This window comes from Mastigoproctus giganteus, chromosome 10, assembly GCF_048544385.1.
Source record: "Mastigoproctus giganteus isolate SK-2022 chromosome 10, ASM4854438v1, whole genome shotgun sequence".
NCBI classification, from domain to species: domain Eukaryota; kingdom Metazoa; phylum Arthropoda; class Arachnida; order Uropygi; family Thelyphonidae; genus Mastigoproctus; species Mastigoproctus giganteus.
The window spans coordinates 46,198,489-46,221,218 of record NC_143584.1 but is presented as its reverse complement, the minus strand read 5'-3'; the positions used below and the strand labels follow the sequence as shown (position 1 = coordinate 46,221,218).

At 38.7% G+C, this 22,730-nt stretch overlaps 1 protein-coding gene across 1 annotated transcript in view; it reads right to left on the bottom strand.

The window, feature by feature from the left end:
• Positions 1 to 22,730, bottom strand: part of LOC150079013 (tyrosine-protein kinase transmembrane receptor Ror2-like) — a 289,332-nt gene that overhangs the window by 19,721 nt on the left and 246,881 nt on the right. Inside the window, exon 2 of the mRNA XM_090383902.1 lies at positions 2,607 to 2,882. Within this exon, the coding sequence (XP_090240028.1) occupies positions 2,607 to 2,882 (276 nt within the window). The remainder of the gene's footprint in view (positions 1 to 2,606; positions 2,883 to 22,730) is intronic.

Below are 22,730 nucleotides of genomic sequence, written 5' to 3'. Positions count from 1 at the left end.
AAGTTCTCAAGGAAAGTCCAGCACTGAGCTACGTGCCATCTGGTGGTGGTGGGAACTGATAACTGAGTACTCGGTGGCATCCTGTCTGATCCAGTGATCATTGCTCTTCACCAGCCATCTACGGCAGAAAGCATTGGAGCAAATGGAGAAATAATTTAAGAGGAATTGCGTTAGTTTCCGGGGATGACTACATTTCATCAATCACAATTAACCAAATTTACATCACCCTCTATAAAACGTCAGTAGAACTCCTGAAGGTGGGTCCTCCTCTTCGCATAGCGTCCACCTTCATCAGGAGAATGTCGACTAAACAGAACGAATTGTGACAATAGGATTTACAACTTAACGTCAAGCTGTCTTCTCAGATTTGAGAGCGTGCGTGATAGCGACATACCATTTCCCTCCCTTAACAGACACCTGCTTGCTAAAAAGAAAGACAGATGAACGCGTCTATGGAGGCTTAATCATCCCTACTTACAGCGTATGAGTCACATGTTACCCCTTCACAGCTAACGTTTTACACTGGCTAGCTAATGTTGTTAGTTGTCGGAGCCGCATCGCAGACAGCCACTAACAAAGGATGATGGATGCTGCGATAGTTTGAACTGTCTCCGCAGTAGGTGAGGTCCAAGGAACAATGAGCATGTGTTTCCTGCTAACTTTGGTATTTATAAGACTACATGCAGCGTCATTCATCTGCCCGTTTAAAGAAGCGCAGGGGCGAAAAATCCTTTGAACTTTTACTGGTCGCAAAACGTTTGAGTCTAGTTTGCGATACAGATCTACGCATTATCATAATAATCGTGCTTTTATGTTCCAAATTTCTTTTAAAGAGGACATCTGAATCGATTTGTTCCGTGTGGAATTGTATTATATACTGCAGTGCTTTAACAAAGCATTCTTGTTACAATCGGCACTAATAAGAATTTCTGAGTCATATCCCTAATCGGTGAACCGTTTAGGGAAAACGAGTCAGAAAATTCTAGAGGTAATTACGATTTTAGTTTTTATTTCATCTCATCTCACTCGCTATTTTCCTTGTTGTGTCTACCGAGGGATGATGTCATCGATGGTTGTTGCACGACCAATTAATCATCCACAAGCGAAATGAAAAGTGCACGCTAGAGTGGGCAAGTGCCACTTTGTCTGCGGCATGCAGATTTTATTCACAATACAGTTACTGGTTTTCTCTCGAGATTCCAAAACGTTAAATATGAGGATGCGACCTCTGTGTGATACAACATCAAGCCATTGTTTTAAATGTTTAGTCTATAAACAATTTAAACCGTTGCAGATATTCAATTGAATCTTCAATTATATATATAATTTGTGTTCCTCTGTTCGTGACGCTTTTTGAACTTGAATAACTCAAAAAATAAAAAAGATTTTGGCTCGATTCCTTTTGCAATAGGTTTCATTTAGCAGTAAAATTGAACTTAATTTATACTCTAGAAATTTTCACTGGAAACTGACTTGCCACTTACTTTGAAGAGAAGACAATTTTTTTAGCTTTTGTCATTCAGTGAATAAATCTCAAGGTAAGACTTTAAACGAATTTAGCATTTTATGTTTGCTCATGGACAACTTTACACACCAGTTTCCAAGTCCTAATAATTTTTGTGCAGTAATTTTAATTTTTAAATGAACGATATAGTTATGGACGTAAAAATTAACAAATTGCATTTAGTAATTTCTTTTTAATCGGTATTCCGTCCCCCTGACATCTTTAGCTAACAGCAAAGGGAGCGAAAGAAGAGGTTACGTCGATATTGATCTTTGTCTCTTCTCAGGAACAGTTGGTGAAATATTATCCACAGGTATTCTAATTTTTGATAAGCCGCTTTTTAACCCATGCGAATCCTTCTTCCATTAGAGTGACTTCAGGTGCAAGTTTTCAGGCCCACACTTTGCTTTGTATTCCTCTTAAGGTAAACCGAGAGAGATAATCCGTTAGTTCAAATGAGACAACATATTAATGCAAACAAATGTTTCTGATTACATTTATTTTACATCATTGTGTGTGTTTTTTGTGGATCTTCTCTCGGTTTCCCATTTCTTCGACCAACTCTTCCGAGACATCGGCCTAAGAAATGCATTAAGCAAATGACTGTCATCAACCTATCATTTGGGGTGTCTGGAATTTTATAATATCAGTTATTAAATGGTAACCACGCGCCTGCTTTAACCCAAAATGATTCACTTTAAAAGTGCTAATGTTTCATCGGTGTGTTATCTCTCACTGCTTGTGAGCAACGATAACTCTTAATGCGACTTTTGTTTTGTAAGAAAGGACATTTTCTTCCAATAGTATTTATTTCAGCATGCACTTAAGAAAAACTGGGCTCTTAATGTGCGTTGCTCCCCCACATTTAGGATGCAATTCTCTCTGAATAAAAACTTCAGTTGTCGCTGCGTTACTGGGAAAAATACATTCTTGAATTAGTGGAAGAAAGAGGAGATAACTATTCACATGGTGTTATGCTGATAATCACCCTAGTCTATCTATTATAAATAGAGTTCTACGTGTTCGTCGATTTATATTCCACTACAGTTAAGAAAGCCTGACAATCTTCAATAATACGAGTGAATTATTGAAAAATTCTTACCTTCAACTTGAAGTCTCGCTGGCTCTGAATGAACAGCTCCTTTATCGTTCCTTGCTATACAGTGATACAATCCATCATCCGCTACCCCTACAGTTTCCAGTTGGAGGGCACCATTGTCAAGGATTCGGTAGGTAGCGTGTCCATTATGATGAAGACTTCGACCGTTTCTTTGCCAAGATACCTGAGGTGAAGGGTCGCCATTGGTGACACAGTTAAAGATTACAATATCTCCTGCTATGGCTGTTATGTTATGGGGCCCTTCTAGAATAGTTGGTTCTGAAAAAGAAAGCAATTTCTTTTTATATATCAGCCTTTTCTCCATAATTTTATAGAAAGGTTTCAATGCCTAACGAATCAAATTTTATTGCAAATTTTCACTAAACTGCTGTTACATTAGAGCTCTTTAAATATTTTTATAAATTTAGGGCATACATGCAACGTTTTTAATCGTGAATTATTAACCTTGTCAAGAGGCCCCGAGTGCCAAGCGATAGTGACAAGCGATTTTCTTCCAGTGATTATAGAGTGATCTCCAAAGTGATATAGTTTCTTTATTTTCCAGTGCGGCTGTTATTTTATTTACTTGAAGTGGTTCTGTGCTTTAAAAGTCAAAAGTAAGAACCCAGAAAGGCAATCCACCTTTCTTTTCTTATTCTTTATATATATCACTAACCAAATCCACTAACTTAAACAACCGCTTGGTCACTGGCGGCACCGCTCCTGCCTCCACGTGGCGGGGCCGGTAACCTGGGGGAAAAACCAACCCTCGGGGCGAAAAGGAGCAAAGATGGAAACAAGCGAATTTCCACGTTTAGAGCCAAAGTGCTCTCAACATGAACTTGACAATGACACCGACCATGACTTCTCTCTTTCAAAGAGACTTAAAAAAAGACACTAGGAAGCAGGAATCTCCAGCTTTCCTAATAATACTGGCCCCGAGTGCCAAGCGATATTAGTGACCACAGCGCCTTTTCATAGTGATTATCTGATACGCTTTACTGTATATACGTTTCTCCTGAGTTTCGCAAGTCCGTTAACTCTTGAGCATTATAATTGAATAGATCTCTCATATTATATAACCCAGAAAGGAAAGTACCTTTCTTTAACCCCCTTTTTTATTTTTCGTTAATACTAACCTTCACTTCGCTTGGGTCACTAGGCGGCACCGCTCTTGCCTCCACGTGGCGGGGCTGGTAACCTGGGAGAAAAAGATTATCTCCCGGGGCCAAAAAGAGCACGTCATGAGTAAATCAAACTCTGACTTATCTGGGCTGCCAGATGCACCCCAGTCAACAAAAAAGAAAGACAGTTCTATTGCAGGAACTTCAAAACGGCAGAAAACTGACTCTGACACCTATCCTATCCCAGCTTTCCTGATCATGCACTCAACTGGTGAAAATGCAATTGGCAAAATCTCGCCATTTAGGGTGCAGAAGGAATTAGAAAGCAGAGCTGGAACTCCTAAGTCTGTAAAAAGACTTAGGTCAGGAGATATTCTGATCGAGACCTCTAATAGTAAACACTCAGAGCGGCTCTTGAATATTAATCTCTTTGCTGGAATACCAGTTACTGTGACACCCCACAGATCACTGAACACCTCTAAAGGAGTGATTTCTGATTGGGATTTAATAGATGTATCCGAAGAGGAGATGCTTGAAGAACTTAAAGAAGAAGGCGTTATACAGGTCAAGAGAATTTCCACCAGAAAAGAAGGAGTTCTGACTCCTACACGTAATCTCATTTTGACCTTTAATACACCACATCGCCCAGCATCCATTAAGGCTGGATATCTCGTCTGTAATGTCAGACCTTATATTCCAAATCCCCTACGGTGTTTCCGATGCCAGAAGTACGGACATTCCCAGACAGCTTGCCGGGGAACTCCTGCTTGTGCAAAGTGCGGGTCAGTTGATCACAACTGCGAAGCCTGTACTGCACCCCAACCGATATGCCCAAACTGCAAAAAAGATCATCCCGCTTACGCTAGAACATGTGAACGCTGGAAAACTGAGAAACTTATTCAGATTTATAAAACCAATCATAACGTGTCCTATCAAGAAGCTAAGCGAAATATCTCACCACCAAACCTTGCAAATAGATCTACGTATGCTCATATCACCAAAAAATTCCAATCAACCGCATCGCAAACTGATCTAACAGTACCCCCAAAAGAGTCTTTCTCGAACTATGTAAAAACACTGTTCAATACAACTGAAACTCAGGCAGTCAATACGCCTATTTCTGTACCAATCGAAAATCACCACTCCCCGGATGAAGGGCACAAAGAAAAACAAATCGTAACTACTCACCAACAGGAAATGGATACTAAGGAAATACCCCCAGATGACCCGGTCCTACACATTTTTGTAGAAGAAGACATGGAAACAGAAAGGCCCTACTTTCGAAAGAAAGACAAAAACAAGAGTGAAAAACAGAGAACCTCAGCACCAAGAAAACGCTCGGAAAGTCTAACTAGAGATAAACAATGAACACAATAATTCAATGGAATTGTCGTGGTTTCCGTGCCAATATTAATGACCTATACGACCTTATCTCTAAATACACACCAATATGTCTCTGCCTCCAAGAGACATATTTCAAACCTCAAGACACACCAAAACTGTCTTATTACAATATCTTTAGAAAAGATAGAACTGATCAAAATACTGCACATGGTGGAGTAGCTGTTATAACAAACCCATTTGTTCCTGTCAAACAGGTCTTACTAAACTCTCCTCTCGAGGCAATAGCGGTCCGTGTAGCTGCTGACATCCATATTACAATCTGCTCCTTATATATTCCACCAAGCTATCCCATCCAACAAAATGATCTAAACAACCTCATAGCTCAACTCCCCACACCTTTCCTCATTCTGGGAGACTTAAATAGTCATCACACACTATGGGGTAACAACAATATTGACCAAAGAGGAAAACTAATTGAAAAATGTTTAGATGATAACAACCTTCTCCTTCTAAATGACGGCTCACCTACTTACGTTCACCTTCCTTCTGGAACAAATACTGCAATAGACCTGTCTATCTGTTCTGCAACTTTGTATCCTACTCTAAAGTGGACGGCAAACAATGATCCACTGCATAGTGATCACTTTCCCATTACAATTGAATTAGTAAATAAACCCTCTTATCAACTTACTAGAATTCCTCGGTGGCTAATTGATAAAGCAGACTGGGAGATGTATAAAAAATTAGCTAAAGTGGACCCTGAAATTATACAAAAATCCCCAACCAAGGAAGCGGTTGAGTATGTCACAAAAACTATACTACACGCAGCAGGACAAGCTATACCAAAATCCTACTCAAAATTACCTGTACACCCAAAAATATGGTGGAATGACGAATGCCGTGCAGCAAAAAGAGATCAAAATAAAGCTTGGAATACTTTTAGGCGCTATCCAACCACAGCTAATCTCATTCAGTTTAAACGCGTTAGAGCAAGAGCCAGGTATGTTAGACGCAGTAATAAAAAGGCCGCTTGGATTCGCTTCACTTCAACCATCAATCAAGCAACTCCCACACACAAAATTTGGAAAACAATCAGGAAAATGAGTGGTAAATATCAAACGACACCTCAGCCTATCATGGAATGGAGAGGGCAGAACATTTCTGACCCCGCCCAAATTGCCAATATACTAGGAGAAACTTTTGCCAAAACATCAGCAACAGAAAGTTACATACCAGCCTTCAGAAGATTCAAAGCAAATTCAGAAAAACAAAAGTTAAACTTTTCTTCAAAAGCAGAAGAACAATATAACTTACCATTCACTATCCACGAACTACATAGAGCCTTGTCAACATCTAGGCGTAGCGCTGTAGGACCAGATAATATCCATTATTCAATGATACAGGAACTAAGTGCTGAATCACTGCAGTCACTTCTTGATCTGTTCAATAGGCTCTACCGGGAAGACACATTCCCTGAGCAATGGCACCACGCTACAGTCCTTGCATTCCTTAAACCTGGAAAAGACCCGACAAACCCTACTAGCTATAGACCCATTGCTTTGACCAGTTGCCTTTGCAAAATTCTGGAAAAGATGGTGAACCGTCGACTGATATGGTACCTGGAAAATTTCAATCTCTTAAATTCTGCACAATTCGGCATTCGACAGAACAGATCAACACTAGATATACTAGTAAAACTAGAGAATTCCATTCGGAATGCATTCCTTAGATCGGAACACCATGTAATGGTTTGCTTTGACATCAGCAAGGCCTATGATTCCACGTGGAAGTATGGAATACTCCGTGAGCTACATCGCCATGGACTTCGGGGCCATCTCCCGATTTTCATACGCAACTTCCTAGACAAGAGAACTTTCCAGGTTCGATTTAAAACTTCGCTGTCCAAACTATTTTTTCAGGAAGAAGGAGTTCCCCAGGGCTCTGTACTCAGCGCTACACTCTTTATAATTGTGATAAACACCATTGCTGAACAACTTCCGAACACTATTGATAAGGCACTGTTCGTAGATGACCTTAGTATTTCTTGCCATGCGAAAAACATGAATACGATCGAGAGACAATTACAAGGGGCAATAAATAAGATCAGTACATGGGCACAAACCAATGGTTTTCAGCTTTGTTCTCAAAAAACGTTGTGTATCCATTTTTGCCGACAACGTAAATTGCACCTACACCCGGAACTACAACTGAACGGAAAACCAATAGCAGTTCAACCCAGCATACGATTCTTAGGAATCACCTTAGATCATAAACTTACCTTCCTGGAACATATTAAAAGACTAAGAACATCCTGCCAACAAAAATTAAATATCATCCGGGTTCTCTCAGCAACAAAGTGGGGAGCTGATCGCCTTACCTTATTACGGCTATACAGATCTTTAATAAGATCAAAACTTGATTACGGGGCCCCAGTATATAGCTCAGCAAGGCCTAGTGTTCTTCGCTGGCTTGATCCTCTCCATCATAGTGCAATACGCATTGCTCTAGGAGCATATCGCACGTCTCCAACACATAGTCTATATGCCGAAGCTCACGAACCCCCTCTCTCTATCAGAAGGCAACAACTTATATTACGCTATGCATATAAAATTAGATCTATGCCTGAACACCCAAATTGGGAATTACTTTTCACTCCCCAACACAGCAGGTTATACCATAACCGCCTTACTGCTAACAGACCGTTAGGTATAAGAATAAGACATCTTCTAGAAGAACTTAATCTGAGTTTTGATAATATCACAAGTACCCCTCCACTACTCCTTCCACCGTGGAGAATTACTCCACCTTTATGTGATAAATACCTTCATAAATGGGATAAATCTGCACTAAATAAAGAAAATTTTTTGCAATTGTACCATGCAGTGGTGGAGCAGTTTCCAAACTTCATTGTAGTTCATACAGATGGGTCAAAGAATGACAGCCACGTTGGAATCGCCGCAGTTTTCCCGAACATAACATTAGCCTACAAATTGCCACATGAGTTCAGTATCTTTTCTGCTGAACTAATGGCAATTCAGGTTGCACTGAAGCATATCGAGTCCTCCAATATTGAAAGCAGCATAATATTCTCTGATTCCCTAAGTGCACTTCAAGCCCTGGAAAACACCATGAACATCACCCACCCTGTCGTTAAAGAAATAACAAACTCTTTATATACCTTATCTGAGCTTGGAAAAACCATACACTTCTGTTGGGTCCCAGGACATATGGGAATTCCAGAAAATGAATTAGCGGACAGTGCCGCAAAAACGGCCGACTTACCACCTGATGTACAGTGGAGAGTTCCACATCAAGATTATAGACAAATAATACAGGAAAAATGCATGTACCAGTGGCAATCAACATGGCAAAATCAACTTGAAAATAAGCTTCGAAGTATCAAGCCAAATCTTGAGCAATGGCCTTCAAGCCTCAGTGCAATTCGACAACAGGAGGTAATATTAGCTCGTCTCCGAATAGGTCACACTAATATTACTCATGGTTATCTTTTAAGAGGGGAGAATCACCCCCAGTGTGATCACTGTAAAACAGTACTTTCAGTGAAACATATCCTTGTGGAATGCGCAAAATTTGCAATAGAACGCCAGAATATCTTCACTCCAGCCACAACTGAAGACCCACTAACACTTGTTTCACTTTTGGGCAATAAAACAAATGTCTCAAAGATTTTTACTTTTCTCAAAGCGATCAATGTATACCACCTCCTTTAGCTAGTCAAAAATCAGTCTCCTGACCCTCGATCTATAACGAAATAGCAGAAATACTAACCTATGTATGGCGCACTATGGCCATAGATGCCCATGCGCCAAAAAAATCCCCAACCAAACAAACAAACAAACCTAATAATACTCTTTGTCATCCCAACCTGTGAGCAAGCACTCACCTTTCATCATCCAGAGATGCCTAGAAAACGCTGCAGGTTCACCAAAAATGGTTAAACGTCTCCAATCAGGAGATCTACTAGTAGAGACTTGTTACTCAAGACATTCTGAGTTACTACTAAAACTTACTTCTCTAAGCGGAATACCGATTCAGGTCACCCCACACAACACACTAAATTCTTCCAAAGGAGTGATCTCTGAATGGGATCTATTATACGTTTCTGAGGAAGAAATTGTCCAGGAGCTAAAAGATCAAAATGTCTCTCATGCAAAACGTATCATGATCAGAAAAGACGGCAACTTAACTCCCACGCGAAACATAATCTTGACTTTCAGTACGCCAAATCTACCGGATTCTGTCAAAGCAGGTTACTTGAATTGCCGCATTAGGCCTTGCATCCCAAATCCGTTCAGATGCTTTAAATGTCAAACGTTCGGCCATTCTCAGACAGCATGCCGTGGAGACGCCATATGTCCAAACTGCAGCTGCAAGAATCACACACAAGCAGAATGCAAAGCTCCAACACCACAGTGTCCTAATTGTAGTGGCAAACATCCAGCCTACTCTAAAGACTGTAAACTATGGAAGATAGGTAAAAAAATACAAAAATATAAAATTGAAAATAAAGTCTCTTACCAAGAAGCGAAAAAACAGATCAACTTAAGTATGCCAAAGCGCACTTATGCTTCTACCACTCTCAAACATGAATCAGTAGCATGTCAGACTGAAGTATCCATCTCTCCAAATATATCAATATCAGACTGGGCACGATCAGTACTCTTGATCCAGCATCCATCTAAACCGAATTCAATAGACCAAAGCAATAACACGCCACTCACAATTCCAACCCAGAGACTTCCGCATCATCAGGCAGCAGAAAATTTGCAAAAACCGCATTCTGCTGAGACGAAAGTATCAGGTCTAACAAGCATGGATACGGATGATTCTATCGGTCAAGAAGAACTGCTTGAAATACATGCAGAAGATGATATGGACGACAGCAATGAATCGGGACGTCCCACTTTTCCCCGAAGAGAAAAACAAAAACCGGACCGTCATAAACAGTCAACTTATAAAAAGCAGTCAGATACATCTTCCACGAACAAAACCAAATAATGGAACACATCATTCAATGGAATTGTAGAGGTTTTCGTAGCAACATCGATGATATTAATGAACTAATTCACTGCTTCAATCCGGTAGCTATGTGCCTACAGGAAACCAACTTGACTCCCCAAGTTTCCACCACAGTCAAAAATTACACTATCTACAGACAAGATAGATCTGACACTAATAGTGCTCATGGAGGAGTAGCCATCCTGTTGGACTCAAGAGTTCCTTCCAGATGCATTCCATTGCAAACCTCTTTAGAAGCTGTTGCCACACGCATAGTAATTGGAATCACCGTTACATTGGTCTCAATTTATCTTCCACCAAATCGTCCATATTCTATCCAGGAAATCGAAGATCTCGTGTTGCAACTACCAGTTCCCTTCTGTCTACTAGATGACTTTAATGCTCACCACCCATTATGGGGTTCTTCCAGCTTAGACAGGCGTGGAAAACTTGTTGAAACGTTAATAGATAGACAGGATCTAACGTTGTTAAATACTGGCTCTCCTACCTATGTTCATTTTCCTACCGGATCAACCTCTGCAATAGACCTTTCCATTTGCTCTCCAGTGCTCTATCCAAGTATCCAGTGGGTAACTCTTAACGACCCTCACAACAGCGATCATTTCCCAATAATATGCAAAGTTCAAACTTCCCGTTCATTACCAACAGACAATCCAGTAAAATGGAAATTTCCGAAGGCTGACTGGATAAAATATAGCTCGCTTGTCTCGTTCGACAACCATATCATACAGTGCTCTTCTATCAACCATGTTACTGAACATATAACAAACCAAATATTAACAGCTGCAACTGCTGCAATTCCACAATACCAAGTCAGGAAAAAGCGAAAATTAAACTATTGGTGGAACGAAGAGTGCAACAATGCAAAAAAAGAGAAAAACAAAGCTTGGAATCAATTCCACAAACAACCAACCACTTCCAATCTTATTAATTACAAGCGACTTAGAGCAAGAGCCCGTTATATCAGACGGAAAGCAAAAAAAGAATCTTGGATTAAATTCGCTTCCTCAGTTAATAAAAATACAGACATCAGACTGATCTGGAATAAGATAAAATTGTTAAATGGCAAAATTCCTCCAACATCTACTCCACTAATTAATTGGAATGGACAGGAACTCTCTACTCCTGCAGAAATCGCAAATGCACTAGGATCTGTATTTTCCCAGTTGTCCTCCTCAACTTCTTATGACCAATCGTTTCAAAAAATTAAAGGCGTAACTGAAAAATCCAAACTGAATTTCACTGACAGATGTGCACTAAAATATAATCAACCATTTACCATGGTTGAACTCCAGCATGCTCTTACCAACACAAGAAACAGCGCTGCTGGCCCTGATGGGATATTTTATATAATGCTCAAAAATTTAAATACAAAGTCACAGTCATCACTGCTGTTCTTCCTCAATCGAATATTCACTGAACATACATACCCAAGCTCCTGGCGTCATTCCTACGTTCTGGCTGTCCCAAAACCTGGTAAAGACAATTCTGTTCCTCAAAACTACAGACCAATTTCACTTACCAGCTGTCTGAGCAAAACCCTCGAAAAAATGGTTCACCACCGTCTGACTTGGTATCTTGAATCCCAAAACTTAATCAATAACAATCAATTTGGTTTCAGAAAAAATCGATCATCATTGGACCTTATGATTAAAGCCGAAGCAAACATCAGAAATGCATTCATCAAAAAGGAGCATCTCGTTATGGTCTGTCTGGATATTGAGAAAGCCTTTGACACCACACGGCGTTTCGGCATTTTAAAGGATCTACATTCTCTTGGCCTGAGAGGAAATTTGCCATATTTCATCAAAAATTTCTTAGAACAAAGATCCTTTCAAGTTCGTTACCAAGGAATTCTCTCTAAAAACTTTGCTCAGGAAGAAGGAGTCCCTCAAGGGTCCGTTCTCAGTGCCACTCTATTTGCAATTAGAATTAATCACTTAACTGAACTTATTCCGAAAACAGTAGACTCATATCTTTATGCCGATGATCTCACAATTTCCTGCCACTCTCAAAACATGAACTACATTGAGAGACAATTGCAGATATCAATAAATCAGATCCAGATTTGGATGACACAAAACGGTTACAGACTATCCAGCCAGAAATCTACTGCCATTCATTTCTGTACCATACGTAAAATGCATCCTGATCCTGAACTCCATTTAGATAACCATCTTATTCCAATAGCAAATAGTATTCGTCTACTTGGCTTAATTTTTGACTGTAAGTTAAACTATCAAAAACACATTGAACATCTCCGGACAGCTTGCCAAAAAAAATGAACATACTCAGAGCCTTATCAGCAACAACCTGGGGAGCAGATCGCTACACCTTGCTTCACTTATACAGATCCATAATTAGATCTCGTCTGGACTATGGCGCACCTGTCTTTGATTCTGCTAGGGAAAGTGTCTTATCTCGTCTCAACCCTATTCAACATTCAGCTCTAAGAATAGCTCTAGGTGCGTTTAGAACATCTCCAGTGCAAAGTCTATGTAGAAGCCTACGAAGCTCCTCTAAACATCAGAAGAAAGATGCTACTATTGAACTACGCCACCAAGATTCAAAGTCAGTCGACGCATCCTAATTGGTCAATATTTAATGATCCGCCACTCACCATGTTTTATAGAAACAAGCCACATGCAACGAGGCCTGCAGGTATTAGGTTAATGGAACTAGCAGAAAATTGGAATATACAACTCAATAAAGTCCACCAAGAACCTACAGATCACGTTCCTCCATGGTCTGTCATCTTGCCGTATTGTGACTATTATTTCCACCAATGGGGAAAACACTCTTTAACGGGTATTAACATCCAGCAGCTCCACACTGCACATTTACAAAGTTATCCTGACTTTGCGAAAATATATACTGACGGCTCAAAGTCTGAGAATGGATCAGGTGCAGCAGTGGTATTCCATGACACTATCACTTCCGTGTCACTTCCGACAGAATGCAGCAGTTACACCACTGAATTATATGCCATAAAACTTGCTCTGGAAAACATTTCCTATCTCTCAATCAAAAAGAGTATAATCTACACAGACTCGCAAAGTGCCCTATTAGCAATGCAAAAGATTTCCCCATCTACTCATCCGCTACTACAGCTAATCAGATCAGAATTGATTCGTCTCCGAGATCATCGGCAAAATGTTGTCTTCTGCTGGATCCCAGGCCATACTGGAATACCGGGAAACGAAATTGCAGATGATGCTGCCAAGCATCCATCCAGCACATCCCCAATGAATTTTCTGGTCCCGTTCAGGGATTACAAAGTACATATACGTAATATATGTAAGGAACGCTGGAAACTACAATGGCAAACGCACATTCACAACAAACTCCTTGAAATTAAACCTATACCGCAATTATGGGCCTCCAATTTTCGTACAAACAGACAAGAAGAGGTCGTCCTGGCTAGAGCCCGAATAGGCCACACCCATTTGACCCATCTATTTCTGTTATCAGGTAATGACCCTCCGCAGTGTTCACATTGCCACAAGCCACTAACAATAAAACACATACTCTTGGAATGCATCTTGTATAACAACTCCCGTCTAATTTCATTCACTTCTCTCTCAAACTTACAGGAATTGTCACTTAGCCACATCATAGGCGAAAACTCAAACATTACAGAATTCTTTCTCTTTCTGAAACGAATAGGTTTATATAACCGTTTCTAACTGCTCCCATAGAAACCAATAAAATTAGTACTAACTACTATGATAGGTGCAATATGGCCTTTGTAGCTTTTGCACCAGAAAAATCCAAGCACAACAACAACCTTGTCAATTATTAGCCATGCATATAATTAATTTAAACTATGCGAAGTAATGGAACCTACAAGTACGCTTCTCTGCAGTACAGCGAACCACTACAGGGAAAGTCGTTTGCTTATCTGAAACTAAAATGATTTATTTACTGTTCCACAATACATCGTTAAGAAAACACGATTTACGATAATAGCACTCAAGCTCCTCCAGAAGCTGATCTTTATAATGAAATAGAAGTTTAAATAATCCTTAAAAGAATGGTAAGTTCGGCACAAAAGTTAATAATTCCATGAAATATGCAAGTTCCAGTAATCTTCCTGATTTTCTCATTACGTTTCAAAGAGATTACTTCAGAATTTACAATCCGGATTAGTTTGCATTCTATATCAAACTTATACTGCAGACGGCACCTATGATCATATATTTGGAGGACAGCTCTCAACATCGGAAACTGGAGTGACTCAGCAGTGGCCCCTAGCGGCTAGTACACAAGATAATAAATGTGACACTTTAATAAATCGCTTGGATTTTTGTACAATGACTCTGTCATCAGGGGTGTTGGATGGAGTTCTCGAGGGAGTAACAGGATGTTCACAGTTAGGGGTAGTGACACAAATGACCCTCCGGATCCGCAGTGTATAAGCAAAGAAGACCTGTAACAGCAGAAACTACAAGAAATAAATGTCAGAATAGGGATATTCGTGCTGTGGTAATCCTGATGTATTGCTCTGATGCTGGTATAAAGTGTGGAAATTTAAAGGCCAATTGGTATATTGAACTAGAGAGGAAGAGAGGATTTAGGGGCTCTTTCTGTTTTTACTGTCATTTAATCTCCTTAACTCTTGCAAACATTGTGATTTATTGTATTTATAGTACTCAGGAGATTTGGTAGTATTATCGAATGGACCGAATATAAGCGAATTAATTCAGTTAATCAATGAACACGTGCGTTATACTCTGAAGAAAAATTCTGAAAATAGGTTGCAGACTTGGTCAGAGGCCTGCCTTATTTTTATTTGATTTGGCATTCCGCAGATAGTATCATTGATGCAAATATCAATGTATACACGTATAAGTTGCATTTCATCTCAATAAAGATCTCTCTACAACTAGAAGATTAATAAATATTTGGAAATTCATTGGCAAATCACTAAGAAACTCAACTCTGCGACTTTTTTTGGTTTGTGAAGTTGATATAAGCGTTTTTTCTACTTGAAAAATTAGATAGAGCAAGTGCTAGCGAAGTAGGTGTTGAAAAGTTGAAACCAAATATGAAAACGCTACAGCGGAATTTGTCAAGAGGGAAATCTTGATAGATTCTCACAGACTTCTGGCCTATGACGTCATTTCTTTAAAAAATATGCAATTCATTTCCCTCTGTTTTAGAATTATTTAAACGAACAGAATTATTGAAGGCACAGGCTAAAGCAACAGTCTCCATCTGCGAGAGGAAATTCGAGTTGTTGCTATCAATCTGTTTAGCGTGTTGCGCAAGAAGCAAACAGCACACGCACGTGCTGAAGGCTCCATTGTTAACATCACAACAATTTTCACTGCCAACAATGCGCACTGACACAAGCTGCTGGCTAAGCATTGACAACATGACATTTGAATTGCCTCAGGAAATACAGCATGCCACGCGGTTCATCCACAGTATTCCAGCTTGATGTTTGCAGTCGGCAAGTACTAGCTGTTGTCATGGATACGGACAATATAGGCTAACACATCTGCTAAGAGTCCGGGCTCTTACGTTTTCCACCTGACTACAGCAATAATAAAGGTGTGCGCAAATAGCTTCGAGCATTGCACAATGTGTACTCTTCCTCGATGCTGTAGTCGCAGAAATAGATGAATTTGTAAATGTTATGAGCACCTGCTCTTACCAGAGTATGCCAACATTACTCACCAGTTGATCGACGATTCTGTAGCTGCATTTGAAAGTTAAATTACTGTCGCGCCAGTACTACGATCGTTATATTGTGTTTATTCAGTTTAACCAATAATTACAGTGGGAACACAGAGGAGCACTTCTTAAAACTTTGTCCTCACGTGAATTGTAGAAGGAGATAGACGGTTTCAAATTTTACGTGGCGCCTTTCAGTTTAAACTGAAAGGCGTGAATAGCTTATTCGAACCAAACACAACATAGCCAAACAAGACAACTCAGTATCACAGTGTGCGTATAAATATACATCAAAATATTACTTAAACTTTCAATAAAAGTAATCCTTAGAAAAATTATTTATAAACATATTCGTGTTTGTATTTCACTGTTTCTTGTATATATTTTTCATAACGATTTCAACTGTCATCGGTTGTTTTCCCATAGTGTGAATAAGTTTTTTTCCAGTTTGCAATGGTTACCAACCTGTTGGGAAGGCTGATATGTTTACCAACCTATCTTCAGACTCCTACTATATTTGTGGATATTATAGAAGTCCGAGAGGGTGAAGCTAAATGTCATTGGTGGCACTGAGTTTTCGGTGCATATGCAGCCTTTTTAAAACCGCTGTCCACAACTTGTCTTAATCATCCAAGGCAAGTTGTGGGCTTCAATTGAAAGGTAGATACAAAATACCGTAAATAGTGCTAGTGAATGGACATCAAATAATGGTTTAAGAGTGTCCACTCAAAACACACATTTCATATTCTTCTGCCTACAACGCAATTTACATCCAGACATTGAACTGAACTCGATGGGGAATTTTTTTCCTATTAAAGTATAAAATTCTTAAGAATTACTCCAGATAAGAAGCTAATCTTTCTAGAACATAATCGATAACTACAAACAAATCTACGAAAACGCAGAATATTTTAAGAGTTTATCTTTAGCTACCTGGGGGAGCTGATAAACTTTCTCCTCTGGAAATGTATTGGACATTCATTAGGTCAAAATTAGATCGAGTCTGTATACGATTCACTAAGAAAAAAGTACTCTGGTTAGATTCAGTAAATCGCAGTAGAATTCGTATCGTCAAAGGTGCATTTTTGGACATCGTAGAAGCATACGAGCTACTTCTGACCCTTCGAAGTAAACGATTTACATTTGAACAAAAAAGATTACCTCCTCCTCCTTATCTGTTAACAGTTAAATTGACTGATTGTTCTCCCTAACTTTTTGATATTTTGTCATCTTAGATTTTTTGGCATGCTTCAGAAAAAAACTATACACAGAAATTCCATTAGAACGTAGGATATATGCAAAGTTTTCCAAATAAAACTTAGAGATCCGTCTAGCTTATTTTTGATTAGGCCATTTGTCGTCTGGAGTTCTATTTTTGTCCAATTTGGGCTGAAATTGTGGAATTTGATGTCTAAATTGGATTAAGGATTACCCTTTTAGATTTTACGATTTCTAAATTTTAAATTTCGCCTGATCAACTGTTTTTTCTGATTGGGAAAATTATTCCCATTGGGAAAACGTACTAATTGATTGTCTCATATACAATAGCGACCGACAAACTGTTTTGCTACAAATAGTTTGTCGATGTTTTAAAAGAGATGGTCCACGTGGAACATCTCTTTTAGTATTGCACACCTCCTAGTAGATACGGTGCCAAAATTTTTACTTTCCTCAAACGGATACAACCTGCAAAGCAGTCTAAACTTCAGCCATATTCGTATAGATAAAACTATGTATTTAACTTTATGATAGTTAGATGCGATATGACGTTGCCTTTGGGCATAAAGCCCATAACACACTCCAAAATGCCCGAATCCATTTATGAATCGGACATTCAAACCATAAAAACTCGAAAAAATCAACCAGCAATCACAACTTCGGCTCGCAAAGAATCGAATCCAGGTCTTTTCCACACGGTTTCAGAAAGTAGCGATGCTATGCACTGTATACTACCCGTGAGGGGGTAGGGTTCGCGCGATGGTCAATGGAAAACGCTCAATAATTCAAAGGTTGATTTCTTCTTTTCTCCCATCGAAGTCATTATTTGGTCGGGCGTCATTTTTAATTAAATTTGTATTAAATTGAGGAAATATCTTTAGCTTTTAATGCTCGATAAAAATAATACGTTTTAGCACTTCCTTAAATATTCCTTTCTATAAATTAGTGTTTTCCTCTATCCGTAAGTCTTTTAAAAATTATTTTAAGTAGTCGAGACATAATCGATATCATTGAGTACGATTAAGAATGATTTCTGATCACTGGTACAGGGCTAATCAGTCATAGAAAAAAAAATAAGGGCTGGGAGATGTTTTCCTCTCAAGAATATCATTTTCCTTCTCCCTCCCCCCCTGCCACATCGTAGCTGCGACTTATGCATTACATCAATATGTGCTATAAATACTCACACACACACACACAGAAGCGTTTTCAAAAATGTAACCACAAATCATACTTAGCGAACGGTGGTAGTGGGGGGAAATAAAACCTCGTATCTTTTTAAGTATTTTTCCCCTCACGAAACAGTTTTTCTGATCAATAACAGCCGCAGGGAAAGGGGGAGGTGGCCGAGAATGTTGGCAGTTTACATGTCTACGTGAGCTTACAACCGCGAGGAAATCTTTGATAATTTGATTTTAGGGACAAGGAAATTCCCGCGCGACCCATTTTACGTCGCCTTTCCTCCTAAAATGACACAGAAATAACTTAATGGGGCCATAGTTTACGGTATGTTACGGTGTGTTCGTCGATACCCGAGTGCAGTATCCCGTGTGTACTGAATATTTACGGCGTCGTCCGTTCAATTTTTCAGGTGTAATCATGAAATTCTACTTAAGTTCCTCGCCAAGGATTTGCAGCACTTTGAAACCTCTTCGTGTCTTTTGTAAGCAATCCCCACTTTCGTCACCCAGTCTCATTAAGTTGTCAATAAGGTGACTCGTTGAAATTTAACTCCACTGGAACATTCTCCAGTACGTGCCATTGATTGATAGATGGGCAAGTTGCTCATAACTTCCTAATGCTTCTTTTCAAATCATTAGGAACTTTTCGCACAGCACATCTAAGGGAACGGATAATGCAGTCTACTCTCAATTTAAGAGAACGTTTTCAGTCTTAAATATTAATTTTATTGTTCCCATGATGAAACATAACCTTTTTAACATACATTTTTTTATTTAAAATAGGTACTATATGTTTATTAATATGTATTAGCATTTAGATTTCGCATATAAAGCATATTTAGGATTTCTCTTTTTTTGTATGGAGATCATGTCGATAATAAATTAAATCAGCAAGATCCTTCTCTAATTATTTTACATTAAATAAGATTCATCTTCTTGCTTTCCAGATTATAAATGAATTTTTTTTATATCGATACAATATCATAAATATCAACTTTCATGCAGATAAACTGTGTTTATTAAATACAGTGCATTTAATACAGTTGGATTTTGTGAGAGAGAGATGCATCTCACAACACCACATCCAAATGATTTATGTGGGACTTGTGAGATGTAACTCTCATACGAAATCCAAACCAGTGCAACTAATTCCCCACGGACAGAAGATGCACTTATGGATAGCCATTTTCAATATTGGTTTCAGACGTGATGTTTTGTAGTGGTGTCGGGAATGATGCAACTGTCCTCTTCATCTTTCGCTGACCATTATCTATCAGTTTTCCTGACCTACCGGATCGTGGTTAAAATTCTGCATCACTCTTTAGCTTGCTTCTTATAACAACTTTGACCAGACTCTATTTCACAAAGCTCAAGCTGTCTGCACTCACCAAAAATTTTCTGATTCGGAAACCTGCATTTGTACCTCTTTGGCGATACAAATGCAGTCTCTTCTGATTTCTGGTGTTTCTACGCACTTTTATCTTTGAACATAAATTAATAATAACAGTTCCCAACTGAAATATCCTAGACAGACCTGCTGTCAAAGCTGAGTACTTTTTCCAATGGCCTATCAGTGGTTTGTTCCACCCATCACCCTTCTCGCAATGTTCATTACCTTCGAAGTGTTGGCAATTGGGGGTTCCACTAGGGGCCCAACGGCTAAAAGGTCTGAGGAACAACACAACCATACACTTTTTTAAAAATCTCTGGCCTTCACAGAGTCCCGTGCTACACAAATAGAGTACACGACATGGAGATGGGGGGAACCCGTGGGACCGTCAGACAACGAATACTTTACCTTTAAAGGGGTACCCGTTTACTACTGAAAGGAGAGTGAATTAACTGAAGTTGTAACTCTGAATAATTTAACTGCTACTTTTATCCACCTTAGAGGGATTAAGTAATATCGGGATTGGAACGACTGAAATCTCACAGCTGACAGCAAACTAAGTTTGAATCATAGTTATTATTCTAGCTGAATTTGTAACAATCTAACTTGGCTTTTAATATAATTATTCTTCCTGAGATGGACTTGTTAAAAAAAACCATTTCTTCAACACCATGCGCCTCTTTTTTGCACTAATGCAGCTTTGAATGTTAATTTTGTTTTATTTAAGACGCATCTCTTCGATAACCAAGTTACTTTTATGAGTCTACTTTTTTGCATTACTCAGCAAGAAATCGCTTATGGAAAGAGCTTTTTTATAAGTCGCTGATCAAAGGAAAGGGAAAGAACTAAATTTGCGCATTTAAAATTGATGCTAGCGATAGGAGTGTTTGGTTGCTAACACTTAAGTTTATTGTTATTTTTTTTTAGTTAATTGTATGAATAATACATGATTCTAAAAATATTTCAACCTGCGACACTCAGGTCGTTTTGTTAAAGCCACCTCTAAGACTTTAAAGTAAAAGCAAGCAGTCAAATGACTGACTTTTTTCACATGCTCCTAAGTTAATAAAAGAACTATGCGAATAGCAGTTCCCTCATTCAAATGTGTACACTATTGCTACAAATTGATTGGTGTCCATATATATATCTGCTAGGTATAATCAAAGGCTTAAATAACTTTTGGCTCTAATCCCACAGCAGATGCTGTGGGATTCGAGTCCATAAGGAGCTGAGAAATTAATTTACTGTACTTGAAGTGGGTCAGTCTGTTTTCTGTATTATTTAAATCAATGAATCTTTCTTCATATAAACGAAGTTTGTTGCTTTAACTATAATTTTTTGTCAAAACTTCTGGTGCTCATTTTAATTTGCAAGGGTAGTTGTGGAATTTGTCCTCTTCTCTCATGATTTAGGTGGAATTTCATTTTTGCCCGAGTTCAGCACGTCATGACTTTTTAATATTAGGGCGCCACTTTGACTTTAACTAAATAAGAGACTTCACATTCTGAATGACCTTGGAATGAAACGCGATACTTCTGTGGCGTCATTTTTCTTATGGTCACAATAAGTTGCTTCAACTTGAATGCAAATTCTTTTCATGTAATTGACACTACTGGCTAATATAAAAAAGAGGAAAAAAAGTGTTAAAATGGAGTGCTCCGATTTCCTTACCAGATCTGGGATCATTTGTTTAATTCGACCTTTAAGTTAAAAATATAACCTTTTTTTTTTTTTCCCTTTCAAGCGTTACCGATTTAAGAATATCTATTTTCATCGCCCATGATCCAGTTACCAAATTACCTTTCTCAAATATAATTTTACACTAAAATAATAGTTATTTGTGTTTTTGACTCCAGCTTAGTAAAAAAAAAAAAAACTAGCCAACAAAACTTTATCATGTCTGATAAACGTCTGCGTTCTTCAAGTGGGACTGAGCCAATTTCAGATAGGGTGGTGTTTCTCTTGTTTTTTATTTTTCAAAGACGCAAAGCCTTAGAATGCACAGTTAAAAGTCACTCCTCATGGTCCAAGTTGCCTTAGCGATAATATTGATTTCTTCAGGATGCGTCCTTCACCTTGCTGAAGACAACCTGTCTAATAAGGAAATGAAAATGCTGAGACATGTTTATTATATTTAAATACCGAGAATTTTTTTAAAAGAGTTATTCTGCAGCTGCAATATTATAAAACAATATTTAAGTTTGGCCTATTTGTGATGAACAGACAGCAGGAACTTCAGCGTTGGTGTTGATTAATTTCAACAAATTCCGAGGCAACAAAAAACAACAGAAAAGGACACTTATGTTTTAGTTCACTACTCTTCGCTATAATAATCGCAACTCTGTTTTCTTAAGAGTTTTGGCACACTGAAACGATTAAGTGTACTCGTCAGGATATGGAAAAAGAAAGGGGAAGCGGACTTACGCAGCCATCCAAGGAGACGACCGAGCAATATTGATTTCTTCAGGGTGCATCCTTCAACGTGTTCTTTATTCGCTCCGGAATAATAATAATAAAAAAGAAAAGGGGCTAGGGAGAGGGGAAAATCACGGCCATCGACATCAGAAGGAATTCATGTGAAGAGCCAAACGACTGAATGGAGTCCCAAGCAGTGAGCCATGAATATGTTCGCACAATGCATGTCTGAGAAATGTCAGACAGAATGGTAATAGTAAATTTATACCGGCACGTGTTCTCGTTCCTGTGTACTTCATCGATTGAGTCTCTACAAGCAGATGGCATTTACAAACGATGGAAAAGATACGCGGAATATATGTAAAATAGAAAGAAAAATAATTTGCAAAAGTAAATTAGATGAGCGTCTGAAACAGCCGGAAGTAAAACAATAAAATGATTGCAGTTCATGGTCCTCAGGGGCTGAAATTGAACAAAGTTACTATAACATCATTAATATAAATTTTAATTTTCAAGTCTTCGTAAATTTCTGTAGAAAAATAAATTTACATCCCGAACCTGAACTAACAATACAGGGTCACAAAATACCAGTTAAGCAAAGTGTTAAATTTCTTGGACTCGCCTTCCTAGAATCATATAAAGCAATTATGAATAAAATGTACGAGGGGACTCAATATCCTTAATATCAGTGTCTTGGGGAGCAGATCGTTATGCTTTTGTGGGGGATGGTTTGTTT